Below are 20,843 nucleotides of genomic sequence, written 5' to 3'. Positions count from 1 at the left end.
GGCCCTACCAGGTATTAGACCCCAGAATTAAATGCTCCTGGATCTAATGAAGGACCCCACCAGCTCCAAATGCAGCCAGGGCTAACTAGTGACTGGGTTCCTCTCCTGCCCCTCAGTGTGCCTGGACGTCTGGGAGGGAGGCATTAGTGTTAAAGATCACCTCCGGTCTCCTGCGCACACAAGAAGTAGGTACACGCACGGTAAGGTGCTCCTTGCTGTAAATAAGGGTATGCAAAGGAGGCCCTTTAGGATCCCTCACGTCTCACATGCATCTCCTCCATGTCCCCGTGAGTTCCTGAGCATCACCCGGACCTCTCTCCTGTAATAATTTACAGGAGTGGCAGGAGGGAGCCGGAGCTTCAGCTGCTCAGGCACAATAAAACCACAGGGGAAGGCCAAGGCTATTCTGGGCCGCTTCGCTGGTGGCTGCCAAAGCCAGCAAGAGAACCTGTAAACAGGCTGAGCTGGCAGAAGATCAAGTCCCTGCCAGATATGGCATTAGACCCTAAAGTTGAGTCCAAAGATGATCCAAAGACTTGAAAGGCCAATGACCCTCAGACCAATCCGCCTTGGGTCCGTAACCCTCTCGGATCACCTGCGCCCTTCCCTGCCTGGGATTCCCCACCCCAAGGAGTGAATTCCCGTGCAGCGACCGCCTTCAGGCAGAACTCGGTGACCTCGCTGCTTTCCCTCAGCAGCCACACCACGGGCCGGGGCATGGCAGAGCAGCCAGACGCCGTTGTGCCCGCTCCCAGCCCGCTGCCAAGCCGGGAGAGCCCTCCGAGAGCATCCCGCTAGCGACTGGGACACAGCAGAGCGGCGACCAGCCCCGGCACGCTGCCTCCCGACAAATACCCCGCGTACCTACGGGGGGAGCAGGATAAACAAATGCTCGGCTCCATTGTCCGCACCACGGAGTTATCACAAGAACAAGCAGGCCGATGGCCCAGAAATAATTTCTGCAATAACTCGGTGTCTTTGGGCAGCAGCACGAAGCTCGCCAGGTATTTGCGCACCGCGCGCAGCCGGGGTATCCCAGACTCAACGTGGTTTTACCTGTGTGGTTCCATTACCGCGGTATCACACACTTCATTATCTTAGTAGTAAGAGGCGTCAGTGATTAATAACCGTTACTCCCACTTCTCAGGGGGAAGGCAGAAGTCCCAGCTGCCAGCCCAGGAAACACAAGCCACGGTTCCTGATCCCAAGCCAGTGCCCGGTCACTTGGACCAAACTCCCCCCCAGGGCTGGTGCACCCATCTTTGCTGTGCCTGGACCACGCGAGGTATCGGCTGTCCGCCCTTCTCACCTTTGTTCTTTTCCTGCCTGCTTGGATCTCTGTCCCAAGGAGTGCTGCTGTCTCATTACTGGAGTTAATTAAAGGGAAAAGTCAGTTTGGGCAGGCGCTCCTGATGGCACCAAGGCACACACTCAGGCTCATCCCTTCTGGAAACGGGACAGTGCCCCTGGTCCCTCCCTGCAATGAGCTCCGACCCTGGCACGTCAGGGTCGTACTTGTGCAACCCCCAAGAAATACTGGAATGTTTTGAACCCAGAAACACTTCGAGGTACTTGATCTACTGTTGTTGCACGCTGAGCAGCACCAGGGGGTGGAAATCCAGCCCCCATCACGGGGGCTGTTTGCTCTCCTTCCCGCTGCCTCCCCTCTGCCACTCTCCCTCCCGTTTCCCCGTCTCTCCCCCTCGGACACACACACACACTCCCTTCCTCATTTCCTCCGGGTCACGCTCTCTGTAAACACTGCTCTCTCTGTGCCATGTGGTTGGTCGGGAGCGCGGGCCAAGGAGGGGGTGGAGGGATATTACTCATGGAAGGTGTGGCTGTTGCTCCCTCCAGCGCTAAATTTCAAAGTCCAATTGAAAACAAAAAAATAATTCAGCGGTGCCCCCAACCCCGCCTCGCACCCCAGCACCCCAGCAAGCTTCTCAGCCGCAGCTCTGAGTCTTCTGGGTCTCTTTTGACCTTCCCTCAGCCCCTGTCCCGGGGGCCAGGTTAGCAGGCACATGCCCCCGGGAGCCAGAACCAGCAGCCCAGCTGAGGCGAGGTTCGGCGGAGCAGGGCGCTTGGCACCAGACGTGAGGTTGCCCTGGCGCAGCCGTGCCATCAGATGCCGAAGGAGATGCTGGAGGTGCAACATTCAGTGTCTCATTAATGGTTCCCGTGTTACGTACTCGGCGCACGCACAGCCATCGGTTCAGCACCTTCACGATATATCAGGTTCAGAGCTGGGGTAGGGCCCCCCCGAGTTACCAGAAGCGACGGCGCTCAATTTCACCACAGAAAACATCAGGGGGCCGCGGGGGCGCCCGCGTCGGAGCGGTCGTACACCAGCAGGCCTCGTGCCCTGTCCCTTTGTGTCCCCTTGGGAAGGGGCTCACGGAACCGCCCCGTGCCTGCAGCTGTGCCTGCCCTGACTTCAGCCTGTGCTCGTCTGCCTCGCCAGCATTTCTCGGAGGCACAATTAGGGCAAACTGTACGCATTTTACATGCACTAAATAGGACATACTGACACCTCCCCATGGACCCTGAGAACTGTGCTCAGGTGGCCTCCTTATCCACGCAGTTTTGGAATGCTTCCCTTGGAATATGTCAGCCAGGACTCGATTCAGTCACACCGCACACGGTTAAAAACGAAGGTAAGGCACTACACACGCAGGCACTGTGCCGTTTCCACAGGGCTTAACTAGCAGAGAAACCATAATTTGGCCAATCTACTGTCACCCTCAAAGTCCGCGAAGAAGGGTGGGCTTCTGCGGGAAGCAGGCAATATTATTGCCAGCATTAGTACGTGTACAGTGTTCGGGTGAGAAAGGAGCTGCTGCGTAAGGGCTTCATGCCGGGGTGGTCCGGGCAGCCTCCCCTGCACTCTGCCCGGTTTCTACCTGCCTGGGGCTTGGAGTCAGCTCCAGGGGCTGTGCAGGACTTGTATTTCCCATGGTTATCTGGCTGCAGCGGGGGACAGGGAAACGTCTCTCCTTGACCCCACCTGACTTCCCCGGGGAAGAGCTGGTGCTCTTATCTGGTGTGACAATGCTTCTTTGAGCCAGCCAGCGAATTCAGTGTGACCACACGGCGATCCAGAACCTTCCAGCGAAGACTGCAGCTTCGATTAGTAACGCCACGGGAATGCAGGCAATGAGGGGAGCCAGCAAGCTGGTGACGAAGCTCCCTCTCACGCAGCGCTGGCCTTGTGCACCCGTGTGCTCTGCCCCAGCCACGTCCCCGCAGGCTCCCACCTCCCGCACCCCACCTCCCCGAGCCCACCAGAAAGCCAAGGGCCCTTCGCTGCCAGCAGCAGCAGCGTCAGGGAGACACCACTGCTCGCTCAGTAGGAACGAATCCCTTTGCGACTTCAGAGGTCTGGCAGCAAGTCAGCCACAGAACCAGGCTCAGCTCCGGGGTTCTCTCGGGTGTTTTACAGCGCTTAGTTTGGGGGACGGGGCTGGCAGGCAGAGCTGGGGGGCTTGCAGATCTCACCAGCTCTCTAACCGGTTCGAGGCGCTTTGGGAAACCCTCACATGAGCTTGGGAAGAGCTCATCAGATTGATTGACCTGATTAAGGAATTGACAAAGCTCACGGCCGGATTTCAAGGGCTGCAAGGCAAGTGACAGTGCTCAGGAGAGACTCTGCTGTGCGGGATTCAGACTTGCATTCTGTACAGCGTGCTGCTCCTCCGGGATGCCATCAGCCACATCAGCTGCACGCTGCTCCTCTGTGCGACCACTTAGCAGCTATCGGCTGCTTCCTTTTGATCCAACACAAGAAGCCGCCAAAGATGATGACAGATTTTAAAGCTGTAAACTTTAGCTTGCTTTAGAAGCACAGCAATCTAATATTTCCAGTATTTCTTGATTCATCAGGGCAGAAAGAATGAATTTAGCAGTCTGGAGTCCAGGAATCCCGCCTCCCTGCTGCACTAGGGAAAGCACCTATCTTCTTGTTTCACAAATCCCTGCTGCTACCCTGTGTAATGCTTTCCAACCCTACCATTGCTCCTGAAGTGTTCTCTCTCTTGACACGTGCACAAGGACGAAGTTCCGATAGGAACCACCGGGAGGTTGGCATCGATCCCCCTCAGCTTTCAGTTGGAACCGGGTGCTCACCTGCCCCTTGTGCCTTTGAAAATCCAACCTGGGAAGAAGAGGAAAGCACCGCCAGACCGCCCACGCCACGCTGCAGCGAGGAGCTAAACCGCTGCCCGCGGCTGCGCTCCCCCGGCGCTGCCCCTCAGGGGCTGTGCCGCACAGGGCCAGGCTCCGTCCCGCGTCTCATCACAGCCTGGAGGCCACCCTGCGAGGACTGCACCCTGTATTTACCTGGTCCACGCCAGCCAGACGTCGCAGAGCGACCGCTCACCGCAGCTGTTTTCTTGCTCTGAAATGCACACGCCGTGGAGTCTGGTTAGCAGCCCATTGAATGTGACAGTGAACACATCTCTGTGCCACCCCTTCACCTGGGGCAGCCTGGCTTAGCACTAAATTTAACCCGTGTGGGGAAAATAAGGATCTCTAACACCCTCAGCCAGCATTTGAGGCTGAAATCCCTTACGGTAATGTAGTGTAGTGGGATGCAGAGAGGAAGGATGCTGGGATGGAGGATAAAGTATCTGGAAACCTCACTGAGACAGGATGCAGCAGCTTGAGGCTCGCAGCCAAAGGCTGGTGTGTAGTCTCTCCGATGAACATGGCTGAGAAGGGGATTTTTTGGTGTCTCAGCAGCAGAAGGCAGGTGGGATGGAGGGTCAGATTTTGACCTACACTGGGGTAGTGGCCAGCAAGATACTGCTGCTGGCATACGTAAGAGCCGTGGCATCAAGCAGAGGATGTGCAGCACAGGGTGTGAACTAGCTGGCAAGATTACAGAGCATTTCAGATGCCTGCTGTTCTGTCCCATTCTTACCTCAGTCGACGGCCTCAGGCAGGAGGCACTGTGGTCTGGATGGCTCAGAAGGGAGACAGATGGGGGAGCACACGTGTGACATTTCTGCTGAGCTGGGGGCACAGGGGAAAGGATGGGAGCCTTGACGCTGCTCTGTTTCCTGCTACTCTATCAAAACTTCCTTTTGTTGAACTCGGGCACCTTCCCCCTGTTCCTGTAATTGGGCTTTGCCTGAGGACGCAGAAAGGCAGGGGGAAATGCAAATAGAGCAGCGAGAGGTAACACCAGCGCGGTACAAAGGAGAGTGTCATTCGCTCGGGGGTCATTGGCCTCGTTAGCTCCAACGCCGCCGATACGGTTATCAGATGTGTAAGGTGCATCCCAGATCGCTCTGCCAGCATGCCGGGAGCAGCCAGCCTGCAGAAGCGAACCCACTCCCTGCTCCACCACCGGGCAGGGGGGCTCTGCTCTCACTCTTTTGCCAGATGCCCCCCCCACGCCGCCAGCACTTCCCAGCTCAGCAGAGCTTGCCCTGCTTGCACACAAGGCGATGCTGAATGAAGGCATGGTGGGAACAGCCAGCTCTCTGTGCTCCCTGACATTTCAAACCCGTTCTCCCTTGCATGTTGCTGACATATCCGGATTCAGCAAGTCTAAATAGGCCAACCAAAGAACCAGGGATCACGCCACAAGACCAGTCAGTTGATTTCTTTCCTCGGGTTTGCACTTGCACAAATATTCCCACCTTCAAGACCCTTTCTCCTTACCCTCCAGCCTCACACAGCAAGCATCCTTTTCTGTGGGTCCCTCTGGGACAGCCAGCAGGCAATCCTATGAAATCAAGGTACGCTGAATTCTTCCCCCAGCCCCCACATGCATCTCTTCCTCTCCGTGGGTCTGGCTGCCTCTTTCTCTCTCTCTAGGCTGCCCGACAGCTTTCATCTTTGTGTTATAGCGTCTCCTTGCCTCAAACACTGCCGCAATTCTTCCCCTTCTCAGGGAGCGTGGTTATTCTGGGAGCCCCCTGCCAGCTGTGCAGAACGAAGGCATTTCATAATGGAAGTTGTGCGGCCACCTAAACAAAACACTGCTTGCTCGGGCTGCTGCTCACTTGCAACTCCTGCCAGTTTCTAGGCAAACTGGAACTCCAGCGGGCCTTGCTGGGAGCCGCCGCCTCAGCTTGAAGGATGCAGAAATGCTCAGGGAAGGGCCTCCATTCCCAAGAGCTCTGACTTGTCTTCAAAACAGAGGGAAAAGATGAGCAGAGGTACCCCCTGTGCTTTTGGGGCAAGCTGTCTCAAATCAACATGCAGCCACAGAAGGCGACCAGTTTGGCTCCATCAGCAAAGAACTGCACAGAACAAAAACATCCCAGACACGACAAACTACCAAAGCTGAGGAACGTCCTCCAGTGAAGCCCCCACAGCTCAGCAGGGCTGCTGCAAGAACACACACTCCTCCAGGAACACTCCCCACGCACAAGCATCTCGGCAGCCGGGCGTGCAGCCACCACCACGAGGGCCAACGCAGACAGGTGGAGCTCGGCCAGCCCAAGGAGGTCCATCCCATGGAGTCTCTCTCAGGGAGCCTCCTTCTGCTGAGTCCTCACGCGGAGGCTGCAAGCCTCCTTCACCATCAGCCAATGGACGGGGTGAGACAGCAGAGGATGCAACCTCACCCTTCCCCAACGCCCCGTACACACCCAAGGTAGCTCCCACACCGCTGGAGGCGGAAGCTGACCGCTGCAGGCTCGCTCTGTTATCTCCTCTTGGCAAGAGAACGGCACTGATAAATCCCTCGCTGGTTATTCATTAACTGCGAGAGGTTTGTTCCCAAGATGGAGAGAACGCCACCATTGATTTAGAAAAAGGATAAAGGAAGGTCACCAGCGAGGGACACCCATTCCGGGAGACCTCTGTGCCCTGGCACCCCAGCTGCTGCCACGAGCACGGGGGCTCGCACGAGCACTGCTGGGATTCAGAACAACTAGGGAAACTTGAAAACTCCTTGGAAAGGTGGGAAAGGAGCTCCTGCTGCACTCGTTTCTGGGGCTTTTCCCCACAGAGCTCGTGCCAGTTCCTGGTACTGCTGAGGTCTGTTATCCCCAGGCCTGCATTCACCAGCAGCACAGCAAGCAGCGGGGGCAGGCAGAAAGCAGCACTCAGGGAAGCCCTACAGGGGGAAGGTGCCCAAGGCAGGCAGCACAGTGAGCACGGGCACAGCACCCTCTGCTGCAGCACGGCCGAGCGACGCAGGGCACCACGGAGCGGGCACGCCAACCGCAGGCAGGGAAGCATCATACGCCAGCTTCTGCATCTCCGGATCCAAGCTTGACTGAGCTCCTGTGCTGACTTTCATAGCAACAAAGGAACTCACAAATGCTGGGCTTGCCTTTCAAGGAAGCTCTGTTACTGGAAGAACAGCGGCATAAGTAGAGATCGCTGAGAAGGCAGGGAAACGCAGGTACTTATAGAAGAGCACGTGTATGCTGAGGTGCATGGTTTCAGAGCAATACACGCAGGCAACGCAGCCCTTCGCTCTGAGTCGCACCCCTCTGCGTGCCCAGTGCTGCTGTGATGGCCTGACACACCACCACCCACCGCTCTACCATTTCTAGTTTGCCAAGCTTCTTACACCGGGGCAGGCTGACCTGACTCCTCATCGCTTTGTACCAGTCTGGCCTCATAAAACAAGCAGAAGTCACCCTGCAACGGCAAGCAGCATCCCTGTGTTCTCTGTTGTACTATTAATTGAAAGAACCAAGTTAGCCAGAGCCACCACCTAGCTAGAAATCCTTCCAGATGTTCTTTTTATTTCCCTTAACATCCTTCCCAAGAAAGATCACGGGGTCAAGTAAGGCTTTATGTAATACAACTGACCAGACCGTTACCTCTTTTGAAACAGTACAGACTAAATAACCTTTCACACCTTGAATTTTTAAAGCGTACTTTCTGCACAATCACCTCCAAACCTCTGTTTCTTAACCGTTTCTTTTTCCTCTTTTCTAACTGAAGCTCTTGACCTTGAAAAAAAGACAAGGGACCAGCTTGTGAAGTGTTGTTACTGTGGTTGCCATTTACGAGTCATTTAAGAATTAGATTACAGCTTTAACTACTTACATATTTTCCATTAGTTGACACCCATTTTCTTTTTTTTTTTTTGCTTGGGAATGCATTAGTCTGGTATACAAATCACCAGAAAAAAATGTTTTCTGGTGTAATTCTGGATGCTTATGGGGTGCTGGCTGGAAAACTTTCCCCAATAAGCTGTAAATTTCTCCAACAGCCACCAACATACCAAAAAGCCAGAGACTCATCTGGGAAATAGCAGCTCCATCCCTCGCTATGTCCAATAGCTAAGGCTTTTAATAGCAAAACAGGTTTTAAAGCCACATCCACAGTGCCTGCTGTGTACACATTCGTATACTTTCTCCTTAGTAACTGTATTAAAACAGGCACTCCTAAGCATGGATTATTTCATGTTTATACAAGAGCAGTATGCAGTGTTTAATGTCTTTCTTTCCTCATGAGAGGAAGTGTTTATAGAAGTAATATCTTTTTATGAGACTACCTGATACAGTTATGGGCAGGGAAAAAAAAAAAAGGCAAAGCATCAGCAAGCACTTACACGTACCACCACTTTTTACAGGCATTTTTATAGGAACTCGGTAGTTCAGCCACCTTTGAGCTCTTAATTCCCTGATAGTACTTAGTCTCTTCAGGAACAACCACTAAAACTATTCCATGCAGCCATTAATAGGATTATTTTCTTCCAGGCATTCCTTTTCCTGGCTGTATTTCGAATGGTTGGTCAGACAGCTCCCATTCCTCTGCTGAACCTGTTCCACTTCCCGTATTTCTGCTTCTCCCTCTAACACCATAGTCACCGCGATGTTTTTCCCTTTCTAGAGTATATATTACTATAGCATTATTCATCCGGAAACTTGCTCACCAATTTGAACTCACCTTCTTTGCAGGAAAATCCCAGCGCCTTGCCCTTTTCCCACAGGGTATGCTCCTACGCTACTCTTGCTTGCGCTCAGTCCCCCTCCCCCTGCCGCCTTCTCATGCCTTTCCAAAGAATCGCTCTTACTCAGCTGCCTTTGTTCACACTAATGTCTTTGTGTATGGCATGTTGGATTTTAGGACTTGATAGCTAAAGGCATCAAGCAGAAGAGAAAGTGCTAGAGCTGGGTCTCCTGCTGTTCCCCCCTTGGCTGCACAGGGCCATTCCGGACCTAGCGCCTGCCGCCCAGAAAGGCAGGGCTCTCTAGGATGAGAGGCTCTCTTACAGGACAAGAGGTCCAGGCTGGATATTAGGAAAAAAATCTTCTCAGAAAGAGTGGTTAGGCATTGGAACAGGCTGTCCAGGGACGTGGTGGAGTCATAATCCTTGGAGGTGTTTAAGGAGAGGTCGGAACGTGGTACTTCGGAACGTGGTTTATTGGGGAATAGTGGTGGAAGGGGGATGGTTGGACCAGATGATCTCGGAGGTCTTTTCCAACCTTCATGATTCTGTGATTCTAACATAGAGTATCAAGGGACAGAGGTGTTTCCCCCATCCCATCAAAGACTGAGATCCAGAAGAGAGAGTCAGTGAGGAGACAAACAGCCCCCTCTGGCACCTGAATTGTTCCCTAGAGCCTTCCAGACAGCTGTAGTGATGCACCAACATCTGAGGCCTTGACCCACTGCAATGAGAGAGCACAGTGTGGGTTTTTCCAACTCTCAAACTCACGCACAATCCTTTGGGACATGACCCCAGGCAAATCACAACCATCATCCTCCAGGTCAGACTTGGGAACAGTCACATACACCAGTCATGCTTCTACATCCATTTTATACACAGTGCCATACAATATACAGAAAAGTTTATATACATATATCTTTATATAATATGCTATATTAATCTGTATCTTTCTTTACAGCAATATTAGTTTAGATCTTTCATACATAGGTACAAAAAGTCACATGAGAATGGCACATGAAGAGTGCTTTAGTTTCCTTGTAGTCTTCATGCTGGGGCAGCTCAGAGCAGGGATCTGAAGGGCAGCATTCCTGGGACAGGCAGTGCCCTGTCGGTTGAGCATGGGGACACCAGATCCTGTGCTGTTTTCCCCCTGATTGCATATGCAAGTGCTCCAAGTCCTGCAAGAGGCAGTCAGAGCTCCCTAGAAGGGCTGCTTCACCCATAAACACAAAAGGCTTTACCTATAAAGAGGCAGTTGGGGTCAAAGAGTTAATTCACAGCTGCCCTGGAGTCTGAGCTGCCCCAGCACATGACGTGAGATAGGTGACAGCAGGCAGAAGGGCTTTTTCCATAGAGGCATTGGTGTCTGCTGAGAGAGAGAGGAGCGGGAGGCAAAGGAGCCGCTGTGTGCCATTGCTGCATGGAGCGCCCCGCCAGCAGACAGCTCCTGCCACGCAGAGGCTGTGCAGCTGGGCTCCACCCAGCACGGCTGGCACTAAAGAGCACGAAAGAGGAGAAGGGAAACAGCTTCCCACAGCTCCTCTGGCCTTGCTGTCTCTGCTCGTTCACAGCCATACAGGAGGAGAGGCAAGACTAGTGGCTGTCACAGCAGGACAAGGCAGCAGACAACTGAGCTAAAGGAAAAGGGTCTTAAAGGGCAGAGTGCTCCTCTCCTGCTGTCCCAAGCATGCAGATATAATCCCTGTTGACATTAGTAATTAAGTTTATCACAAAGAAAGGAAGGAGCTTGAGACTATTCCCTGGACATCACCTCTGCCATCGACTGCAGTGTTTGTGGAGGGAAAGCTGGGAAGCTGTGTAGCCTCAGCAGCTGCAGGTGATGCCGCTGGGCCACCAGACAGTGAGCACTGTGGACATGCTGATAACGGAGATAAGACTCTAAAAAGGTGCCTGGTAGTGGCCTAGCAAGCACACCATATTGCGATTGCTTTGCGCAGACAACACGCCTGAAGCTATGCATCACGGCAGGCCAGACGGCACAGGCAAACGCTGCTCAGCCAGTCCGAGTGCTGCGTGATGCACGTGCTGCTTTGGGCTGCTCCCTCCTCCTGGTGCTGCCAACAGGCACCAGGTACCTCCAACTCTGAGCCATCAGAACTGCACAAAGCGCCAGACGGAAAGCAGGGCAGTGGAATCCCAATTAAAAAAAAAGTTAATGCTTGTTTCTGTGCTGCTGTGTTTAATGTTCTTGCAGAAATAAGTAGCCACATAAAGGTTCCCTCATCATACAGATATGCTGGGTGGATAGGAAGGTTCAGTAAGTGAAAAACAAAGCGCAGGGTGACGTGGTGAGGTCGGGCCTCAAACACAGCAGTGACAGCTGCAAGAATGCCCGACCCTCCAAAAACAGAGATTACCTGTGGAAGATGGCTGTTCCAGAACCAGTCTGGGAACGTCAGTAAAATCAAAACTGCAGTGGACAGTTCAGAATGTGTTAGGTCCCTTTCAGCATACGTCCTTGCCAAAAAAAAAAAAAAGTCAGATCTTGAGTAGAGGAGTTTTACTCCTGAATAGACCTGAGAGGAGGTTTTACTCACGAACAGACCTGTTAAACACTGGCTGAGGTCACATACACCACAGGTAAGAAATGCTGGGAAGTCCTCCCTTCCTACCGCACAGGAGGGGGCTGCAGGGTAACTGCGGTGTGGGTAGGAGGAGGCATCCTGCCTCAGGTCAGGCTTTGCTGCTGGCACTTGGAGATGACCTGAGCGAGCAGGGGACTGAGGAAATCTGACAAGCCCTAGCTGAGGCAGAAAGAGGGGGACCTGTAGCAAAGATGACTCTGAACCAGTCCCTGGCCACACCACATCTCCTTTTGTACAGCCAAAGAAACACCACGAAGTGGGAGAGGAAGGTAGTTCTCTGATCCCAAGCAGGAGGCCTGCACCTCAAGCCAATGGAAAAAAGGCACAGCAGGCATGAATCCAGGAAAATAAGCAGAAAATAAACCAGCAACACTGGAGACAGCAAAGTGCTTGTGGACAGCTGCGTGCATTTCCTGATGCTTTTTAGGACTGCAAGTCACTGTGACAAAGCTAGGAACATGTGCAGAGCATACCAGCTCTTAGGGAAGCGCTGGATGCAGATACGGTTGGGAGATGGTAAAGAAGGAAGCGGAGAGGTTTGGCAGCCTGCAGTGCTCCTGCCACACAAGAAAGCCAACAGCCTTGCTGCTCTGCAGGAACATACTGCCCTCTGCACAGCGGGCGACTGTCATACAATGAAAGATCTCCCTCCTAAAACACTTCTCAATTCTACCAACAGTTTACAAATTAGAAGGGTTTTGGTTCTGGGCTCACACGTGTAACACCCACCCAGCCGGGCAGTGAAGGCCCTGCTCTGAACTGGACTATAAAACTCTGAAGCAAATCAAGCTCAGGCTGACCCCTGCCATCCAACCTGTCGCATCTCACTGCAAGGGGCAGCAGCTCCTCCCTTGGAGGGAACGGAGTGGGCACACCACCCACTCTAGAGCTGGCAAGGGAAAAGGACATCACTGAATATCAGTACGATCTGGTTCACATACCTCTCACACAAACTATAATGTCAGCATGACCATCTGACCAGAGAGCAAGGAACTCCCAGATCAAGTCCCATCTCTCAGTTGGGATCTTCCTTTCACTCCTCTTCCTGTATCTGCAGAGAAAGAGCAGTGCTTGCCTCCCAACAGGATGCACTCTGCCTGTGACACAGAGCACAGCCTCCTCCACACAGGAGCACCGTGAGGGGGAGCTTTGGCACAAGAGATGCAGTTCTTCCCTAAATCCAGTTCTGCAGTCCAGTACTGAACGGGCCCTGAGAAAGATGTGCAACAAGCCTGATTCAGACGATGCTTCCCAGTGCTTCAGAGGTGCATACTCCTTCATTCAGAGCATCAGAGCAGTGCGCACAGAACAACTGCTGAATTTCCAACCCTCCCTTTCATTAGGCAGATAAGGAGGCACCCGTACACTGCAGACAGGGAAGAAGCTGATGTTTCACCTAAGAAACATCCCTGTTGAATCTTTGTTTTTACACTGAGCTTTCATGTTCAGTGTGTTAATTATTCTACCATTTTCCTTTCGCTTCCTGGTATTTCTGTAACTCATTACTTCTGCTGCTACAGAACTATCAAGGAAGCATTTAGACAATAAATATTTACTCACCCTATGCTTCTCCAATGAGAAAGAAGATTGCAGAGATTGTCTTTAGACTTCCTAAAGTGAAGAGGAGTTCTGAGAGTCTGTTGGCAGCAGCATAATTAAAAAACAGCTCAGCAAAAATCCAGCTTTGGTGGGGTAAGTTTAAACAGGAGAAGGGATAACAAACAGAACATAGAAGCATGGAAGGATTGTCAGCAAAAGGCATCTCAGACTTCAATAGTCGGAGCAGAAAGAAGTGTAATGCTCCAGAAGGGAGGAAAGATGAAAGATCTTTTAAGCAAAAAGCAAAGCTGCTAGGTTTGTTGAGGACCAGAGGTTATTTTAAATGTCTGCCAGTATTTGCATTACATTTGAAGACTTTTTAAAGGTCTTTGAAAACTTTTCAAGTATTTAAATGTTAACCACTTCATTGGCAAATTACCAGCCTGTGTGGCTTAACATGGTTGCAACTACTGCCTGCAGAAGATCATCCCTTTAAAAAAAAAGAAAAAGGAGATCAAACACTACTGCTACCCTTGCTGCAAAGCAAGAAAAGCTGCTGCAGCCACAATGTCCTCTCACTGCTGAGGGAAGAGAATATTCCTGCAGTGGGTATGCACAAGCACAGTGTGAACACAGCACCAAGCAGAGCTCCAGGCTAGCCAGTTCCTGGGTTCTGGGTGAACAGAGCAGTGCTTCTGCTGAGCGTGGAGATGCAACAGGGTAGGCTGGAACGCCCTGCAGTGTCCCAGGCCTCGTTAGATCAGCTGTGTGGTCAGTATACGCAGTACTTGCATGTATAAATGGCATCCAGCAGAAACAAGCAGGAGTTGGAACTCAGTAGATAAAAGACACCCCCACAAATTTCACTACACTTAGAAATCCATTTCTTCAGATTGTAAAATCCGTAGAAGAGCCCAGGCACTGTTTGCATAGTCAGGGTAACATGCATCCAGCTTTGCTACCAGACCTGACAAGTCACCTAGGAAAGGGTAAAGTATCAGGGTGCCAATACGATGAAAGGACAAAACATGCATCTGGGGCTGGCTGAGACTGAAGCTCCTTCTCCCTGTCTTCCTTGCAAGGATATAGCTATGAAAGGAAAGTTCTAAATACAGCAACACATGCATTTCAGCAACAATTAATATCAGTTAAGTGCATGAAGAATATATCACAAGAGGACATTTTTACAACTCAACAGGATGCTCTCAAGCATGTAGAGATCTCATCACTCAGTCTGAAAACGGGGTGCAGCAAGGATTAAAACGAATTTAAAACTGGGAAGCAGTATTAATCAAAAACATGGAGAAGCTCCAGAGAACATTAAGATAGAGACCACTGAATCCAGAGCAGTGACAAATCAAAAAGACACCTGACAGTCCATGGTAGAGAGCAATGCGTGTCATACAACTGCAGTTTAATTTGAATAAAGTTCTTAAAATCGCAGAAATTCTGAACGAACACTGAAAACAGTGACCAGAAACAAGGTGAGCAAAGCTAGAGATACCACATTTGCATCTAACGACCCTCTTGGTGTTGAGAATGCTTTGACCTTTCCAGATGCCTCATCTGCCACAGAAGGCAGCAGCTTCCTCAAGTGCATCAAGAATCCTGGGAAGACACACAGCACCATCCCATTCACCCGTGTTTTGGGTCATCACGAGATCATCAGGGATAGCTTTTTAAGTGGTGCTGCCAAGGATGTGGACTAAGACACCACTGACACCATCATCCCGAGATGGTGCAACCACAACGATGGGTAAGGTAGCTCCTGGTTCAGTAACAGGAATAGAGAAGATGAAAGGTTAGAGTGACAGCTTTAGGAGAAAATACACGTACCAAATGGAGAGGGAAGCTCCACAGAGAAGGAGAGGGGATAATGCTAGGTTTTGGGGAAGGGCTGTCCTTTTGTTCAGCACTTGTGCGTATTAACACAGCAGAATCCTGTCTATGTTGGCACCACTGCAATTAAAACAATAATAAAAGCAATTATTGATGCAGAAGAGCCTTCAAAAAATGCAGCCAGCCAGCATTACATGTTAGGGGCTTGGTTATCAAAACTTCCTAGAACATTATCAAAGATTTTCTTCCACATTGGACACACCCAAAAGGGTGGGAGGGCAGCCTGTAGACGTGAAAATCAGACAGCAGTACCGAACCCTTCACAAGCTGTGAGCGAGTTCGGGGCAGGGTCGGAGGCTGTTCCCTAAGCTGTTGGACAGAGTTCAACAGACACCTAGCTAATGGCCCTCCTCATTGCCCCCGAGTGTTTCAAGGCCTTGGGATCACATTCCACTACTGTCTGCTGAGAACATCACGAACAAACGTACCAAGTCCTGTTCTTATGCAGTCAGCTGAATTCTGCTGCACCAGGGGATTGTGGAAAGCTTGTGCTAGGCTCTTTGACAAAGCTGCATTGGTGTATACAGTTTCACTTACTATGCTTTGATTTTAAGGTGCACAAAGCCCACTCTCTGCTCTCCAGGAACCTGGTGGTCTTAGCTCCACTCCTCTGCCAACAAACCTCAGGGGAGGTAAGGATGTGCTATTGAACTGGGTGAACTATCGTCTGTCTTACTGAGGTTCAGCGTGTCAGGCACTACAGACTGCTCTTCCAGCACTGCCTCCTCACGGGGTGGAACATCCCGCTGAAATATCAAGGAAGCATACAAACATTAAAAGGCACAAAGCTTAAGAGGAGGAACCAGAGGCTGCGAGATTAAGAAATCTGAGGAAGCTTCGTGTTTCCAAAGACAGCTACACATCAGAGTGGAGTGAGGGCAGAGAAAGCAAACAGTAGTATGCAATATGAATGAAGGAGGTAGCTACAGATACAGCATGCGTTTGTACCTTTCCAGATATACTTTGTCAGGATGGAATAGGAGGCCAGCCTGTCCAAACAATCCTACAGCACAGGAGGGATAAGAGTGAAGACACTCAGCCATTTAAAGCAGAAATAATGCAAAGAACATGGAACTACTTAGCAAGGGCTTTTTGTGAGGACTGGGAACAGATCTGTTTGTCAATAGAGTAATGGAAAAAGGGAATCACCCCTAATGCGATGCAACTAGAACTTTGAGGTCTCTCTTGTACCTTTACTGCCTTGGTATATGGCAAGGCCAGGTCACAAGCATTAGGCATTTCGAGGCTTTTCAAAAGAAGCCTAATAATCACAGAGCACAAAACAGAAACATCCAGCATGCCAAGCTGTTTCCTGCTACAGCTGGTTGGGACAAGGTCACCCCGTTCCCCCAGGACGCAGTTCCAATGGCACAGAGAAGGAAACAGTCACACAATGATTGTGTTTTCCAGGACATAAGGGAGGTACCCAGGTCAGAAGTGACTTTCTAGTGCAATATTGCGACCCATTAAACATCATCAGGTCGCTACTGAAACAACTTTTTCTTAAGAGGGAGGTTATCCACCTTCCTCACCTTGAGTCATCTCCCCACCATCCTCAGGTAGGGCACCAGTAGTTCCACCTAGTCTCAGAGAGACTTCTAATACCTCACTGCCAGGGACAGAGATGATTCTTTCATCAATGTTTGTAAAGTGCTTTGCAGATACAATGCTCTGCCGAAGTGCTAAGTGTTATTACTACCCACCTTCTGCCAAAAATTAAAGGCAGAAGTGAAGATTGAATCCTCTTCCCCACTGTACGTGCACATCAGCAGTCTGCATCGGGAGCCGAGCTAGCCTGCTAGCCTCAGTCTCCCTATGCTTCAGCTCCCTTTCCCCTCAAAACTACCCAGTTCATTGTACATATTCCTGGACACCATCTTTTTAGTGCTTCTGGTAGTGCTTCTAGGCTATCTGCAGCAGTTCAGCCTTACCCTGTGGTCTGCAATAGTGGATGGCCTGATGGCACTTACACAGCTGTTCTGTGTGAGCTCTTGAACTATACAACCTCTCAGCAAGGGGAGCACTGCTCTGTTCTGAAGGACCTACAAAACAAAAAGTAACTTGTTGCTCAGAATGAAGTGTATTTTCTTTTACAAATTACATGGAATTCAGAGGGACTTCTTCCCTCCAATTCAAGACTGTCTAGAAAAGGTCCCCTTTGGAACCCAAAGCACAGGGACAATATTTTACTGCCCATTTAACAAAGTCCCTGCAATTCTAGAGGCCCTGTAATTTCAAAGGAGCAGGGGATACAGTATCCCACGTTAAACTGAGTGGGAGATCAGCACTTGGACAAAGTCCAGTTCGTTTCTGTGCACCTGAAGTCATTTACATCAACGCACACTGCCTCTAAAGGGCTCCTGTTCTGATGCAATGGTATTTGATACCACTCGTGCCTGGCTTGTGCGGCACCCAGGCCATCCCTGGGGCTTCCAGAGGCCACTCAGCAAACGTAGCCAGAGGCTGAGGGATACCAGGAACCCAGGGAGGTGTCATGAACCAAGCTCCTGGGAAGCACGGCATCCTCCCACAATGGAAACACCACAGCTAAAGAGGGGGAAGTAACATCCCTGGCATTACAGGGAAGTTAAGAGAGGATTTTCTCTTCCATTGAGGGAGGACGGAGCTCCAGTGAGACTGACCGGTAACTCCACTGAGCTTTGATATGAAGGTGTTTTGTCACTTAAAGAATTTCACCAGGTCACAGCATGTTTAACTTTCTAGATAGGTAGCTTCTTTCATGCTTCCACCATCAGAAATTCACTGCTTAGATAGCTCTAGCAGGCTCCTCTGTGCACCGAGGCTCTGCACAGCAGTGCTCAGGTAGTTTTGCTAATGACTTGGTCCAGCTTTGTAACACGTTGTGCAACAGGGAGGTGGACAAGGGAGGGCGAGCGAGGGACACGCTGCTTCCCCCAGACTCTGATCCAAGGGGTTCTCCCAACACCCTTCTCCACTTCAAAAGCAGGGGACTCGCAGTCATACTTGCGCACCCTCTCTCCCCCTCAGTCGCCAGAGGGAATGGCACAGGAAGGACAGAATGAACATGCTTCTTGCCTAGAGAAAGCCTCCCTGTTTGCTTAATAAATACCTTCCATAAAGCTTAGCAGCTCTGTAAACATACAGGAAATTTCAATACTTAGTAAAAGTTCATCTTTTCCCTGAACTCCCAATGACAGAGGCTGGCACTGATCTGTGATTACTGCATACGGGTGTTGTGAAGACCCAGCGGGGTCCAGGAGAGGCTCCCAGGCTCCGCAGGGAGCTAGCAAATAATGCTGGGTGCTGACAAGCCTTTTTAAATATTTTTAAGTTGATCCAACCATGAAGCTCCGAGATGAGAATCCTGTCAGTCCTGTAGGAACATCGCCAGCTCAGAGCAGTCCAGGGAACTGAGAAGTGATGATGATGGCATCCAGGAGGACTCTTTCCAGCAAAGGAGGGACATGGCAGAGGGCTTTTGGCTCTTCAGAACAATTTCCTTTCCTCTCAGGAGCAGCCTGGTGGTCACTGAACACAGAAGTACTCAGGGGAGAGAAAACAGTGCCAGACCGATTCTTGCTGTGCCTGGCCAGGGAAAGGGAGGCTGCATTTGGGGAGAATACAGCCCCAATGGCTTTAAAACAAGAGTGTGTCCTAGGAAAGCAATCCCCATGGAAGTGTGACGAATTGGATCTTGGGCCAGATCCAACATGGTAGTGCAACAGGGCCCAAAGTCTCAATCCGCTCATTTCCAACACTACTGAAACGGTACCAAGGGGGTGATCTGGCCTGGCCCCCTTGCTTCTGTCTATCTAATCCTCAAGCTTCAGAGAAGCTTTACCCCAGAGGACTCCCTGAAGCAGGGCATCTCACTCCCAAACTCAGCAGGTGCCCTTGGGCAAGGAATCTGCCTCTTATACGAAACGAGACAGGCTGAGGTAGGGAACTTGCATCTACCTTTACTGACTCAGACCCTCTCAGTGTAGCAGGCCTTGTGAGGCAATGCTTCTTATCCCAGCTATAAGCATGGGACTCGAGCACAATCCATCCTCCAGATAGCGTGCCACCACCATGTCACCCCAGAAGGAATGTTTCCAGCTGTCTCCGCCGATCTGAACTGCCTGAAGACCACCTCCTCTAAGTATTATCCCAGCACGCAGCCTATGGGATCAGCTCTCAGAGCCGCACCCCTTTGCCCTGCACTAAAGGGCTGAAATCATGAGGTCCTCCTGCTTGGCAGGGCTGGTTACATGCCCAGAGGGGGTGGAAGTCCGGATTTTGTCAGTGGCCAGGCACTCCTGGCTGCTCACGCCTGTGGGAGTGATGTCCATGAGTTCTCCAGATGAACTAAGGGGGAAAGAGGGTGAGACAGAGATGCCCGACGAAGGATCTGTTGAGCCTGCAAACAACCTTGGGGGCTTTGGGACTAGGTTGGGTTCATATTGTGCCCTCAACAGGATCTCCTGATCACTGACAGACTTGGGCAACTCTGCAAAGTCACTGGAGCTATCAGACACCATCATGCAGTAGATGTCCTGGAAGGAGCTGCTTTTGCTATCCAAATTGAAGAGGCTGTCTATGAACTCAGCAAATTCCAGCACTTGGGGACTGGGAACATCAGTGAGCCGTCCGTTCTGGAGGGACAGCTCCTCACGAGGGGCTAAGGAAACACGGTCCCCCTCACTGCTGGCCCCCTCCTCGCTGCAGCGTCGCTGGGGGGTAGTGCCACCACTGTTGAGTGCATTCTCAGGGGGCTGAGTCTCCTGGGAGTGCTTGGAGAGGCTATCAGCAGCCAGCAGCTCTGTCCGCGAGCTGAGGGAGGGGTTCTCCTCAGGGATAGCAGGGTCTATATAAAAGCAATGTGTCTCGTCCTTCTCCATGACAGCATGGAGGCTGGGAGAGCCCCGGATGCTACGAAAACCAGAGGAACGCCTTGAATCAAAGCTGTAGATGGATTCATTGTCAGAGAGGCTCTCCATGGTTGCAAGAGGAGCGCGTCGGTCCTGCAGCTCCACAGACAGACGTTCCTTTGTATCGAGAAGCAGCAGCTCCACAGGGTCTTTCTGCACAGGAGAAAGTGGCTTTGTCTCATAAAACCCCTCCAAGCTAATTTCAGAGTGGGACTTGCTCCTGCAACGAGAAACAGAGACAATGTGAGACTGCATCACTCCTCAGAACCAAAAGCTGCCAGAACAGCCAGAGGAACCAAGCCTGGGGCACAGACTCCCTTGTGCAGACTGAGGGCACGTCATTGCTCTAACCACAGTGATCTACACCTGCAATACACATCTCTTTCCATTTCAAGAGTAATAATGGTCTGGGAACAGATTTCAAGAACCCCAAAAAGGAGACTGAGGCAGTAAACTAACTTTGATCTTGAATTAAACATAAACAGGCTGCAACACTTTCCCCCTAACAATTCCCCATAGCTTCTCTGCCCTGTCCTCTGTTCCTTTCCCCTTCATATCTCAGGATTCTTCTGCTTTCACTCAGCTCAGAAGGAAGCAGTACCTTGGGTCTGCTGTGACAGAAAGCACCACTCCTGTCCCTGCTACTTGACCTATTTCTTTTTCTCAGCTTTGCTGTAGTCTTAACATTGGCTGATACCTTCTCTTGCTGTTTCATCATGGCCTCTGTTCTGCTCTTGTCTAAGCTCTCCTTCACCATCTCTGACCACTCGCTCTGCAACAAGAGCCCTATCATTTTTATCATTTGCTGTTGTCTTTCTTTTAAATGTATATCTCACTCATATTACCTCAAGGACACCCAGCCATGCATCACACGACAGACCATCTGACCCTGCCTCCTCCCAAACCCTACCCAGATACGCACAGCTTTGCGTTGGGTCTTTACCCGAAACCTCCACAGAAGTTCTTCCCTTGCAAAGAAACAATCCTCTCCTGCCTACAGTGCCATCATCTGCTTGTTTTTTTTATTATTATTATTTG

The 20,843-nt window shown here is 51.1% G+C and overlaps 1 protein-coding gene across 6 annotated transcripts in view; it reads right to left on the bottom strand.

The window, feature by feature from the left end:
• Positions 1-14,853: 14,853 nt before the first annotated feature.
• The window catches only part of DAGLA (diacylglycerol lipase alpha), a 65,703-nt gene continuing 59,713 nt past the window's right edge, over positions 14,854-20,843 (bottom strand). For all 6 annotated transcript variants that reach the window (XM_035326610.1, XM_035326612.1, XM_035326616.1 and 3 more), the window contains exon 20: positions 14,854-20,025. In XM_035326610.1, coding sequence (XP_035182501.1) covers positions 19,098-20,025 — 928 coding nt within the window. In that variant the 3' untranslated portion in view covers positions 14,854-19,097. The remainder of the gene's footprint in view (positions 20,026-20,843) is intronic.

Source organism: Oxyura jamaicensis, chromosome 5 (assembly GCF_011077185.1).
Source record: "Oxyura jamaicensis isolate SHBP4307 breed ruddy duck chromosome 5, BPBGC_Ojam_1.0, whole genome shotgun sequence".
In the NCBI taxonomy this organism is placed as follows: Eukaryota; Metazoa; Chordata; class Aves; order Anseriformes; family Anatidae; genus Oxyura; species Oxyura jamaicensis.
This window is presented reverse-complemented; position numbering and strand designations above follow the sequence as displayed.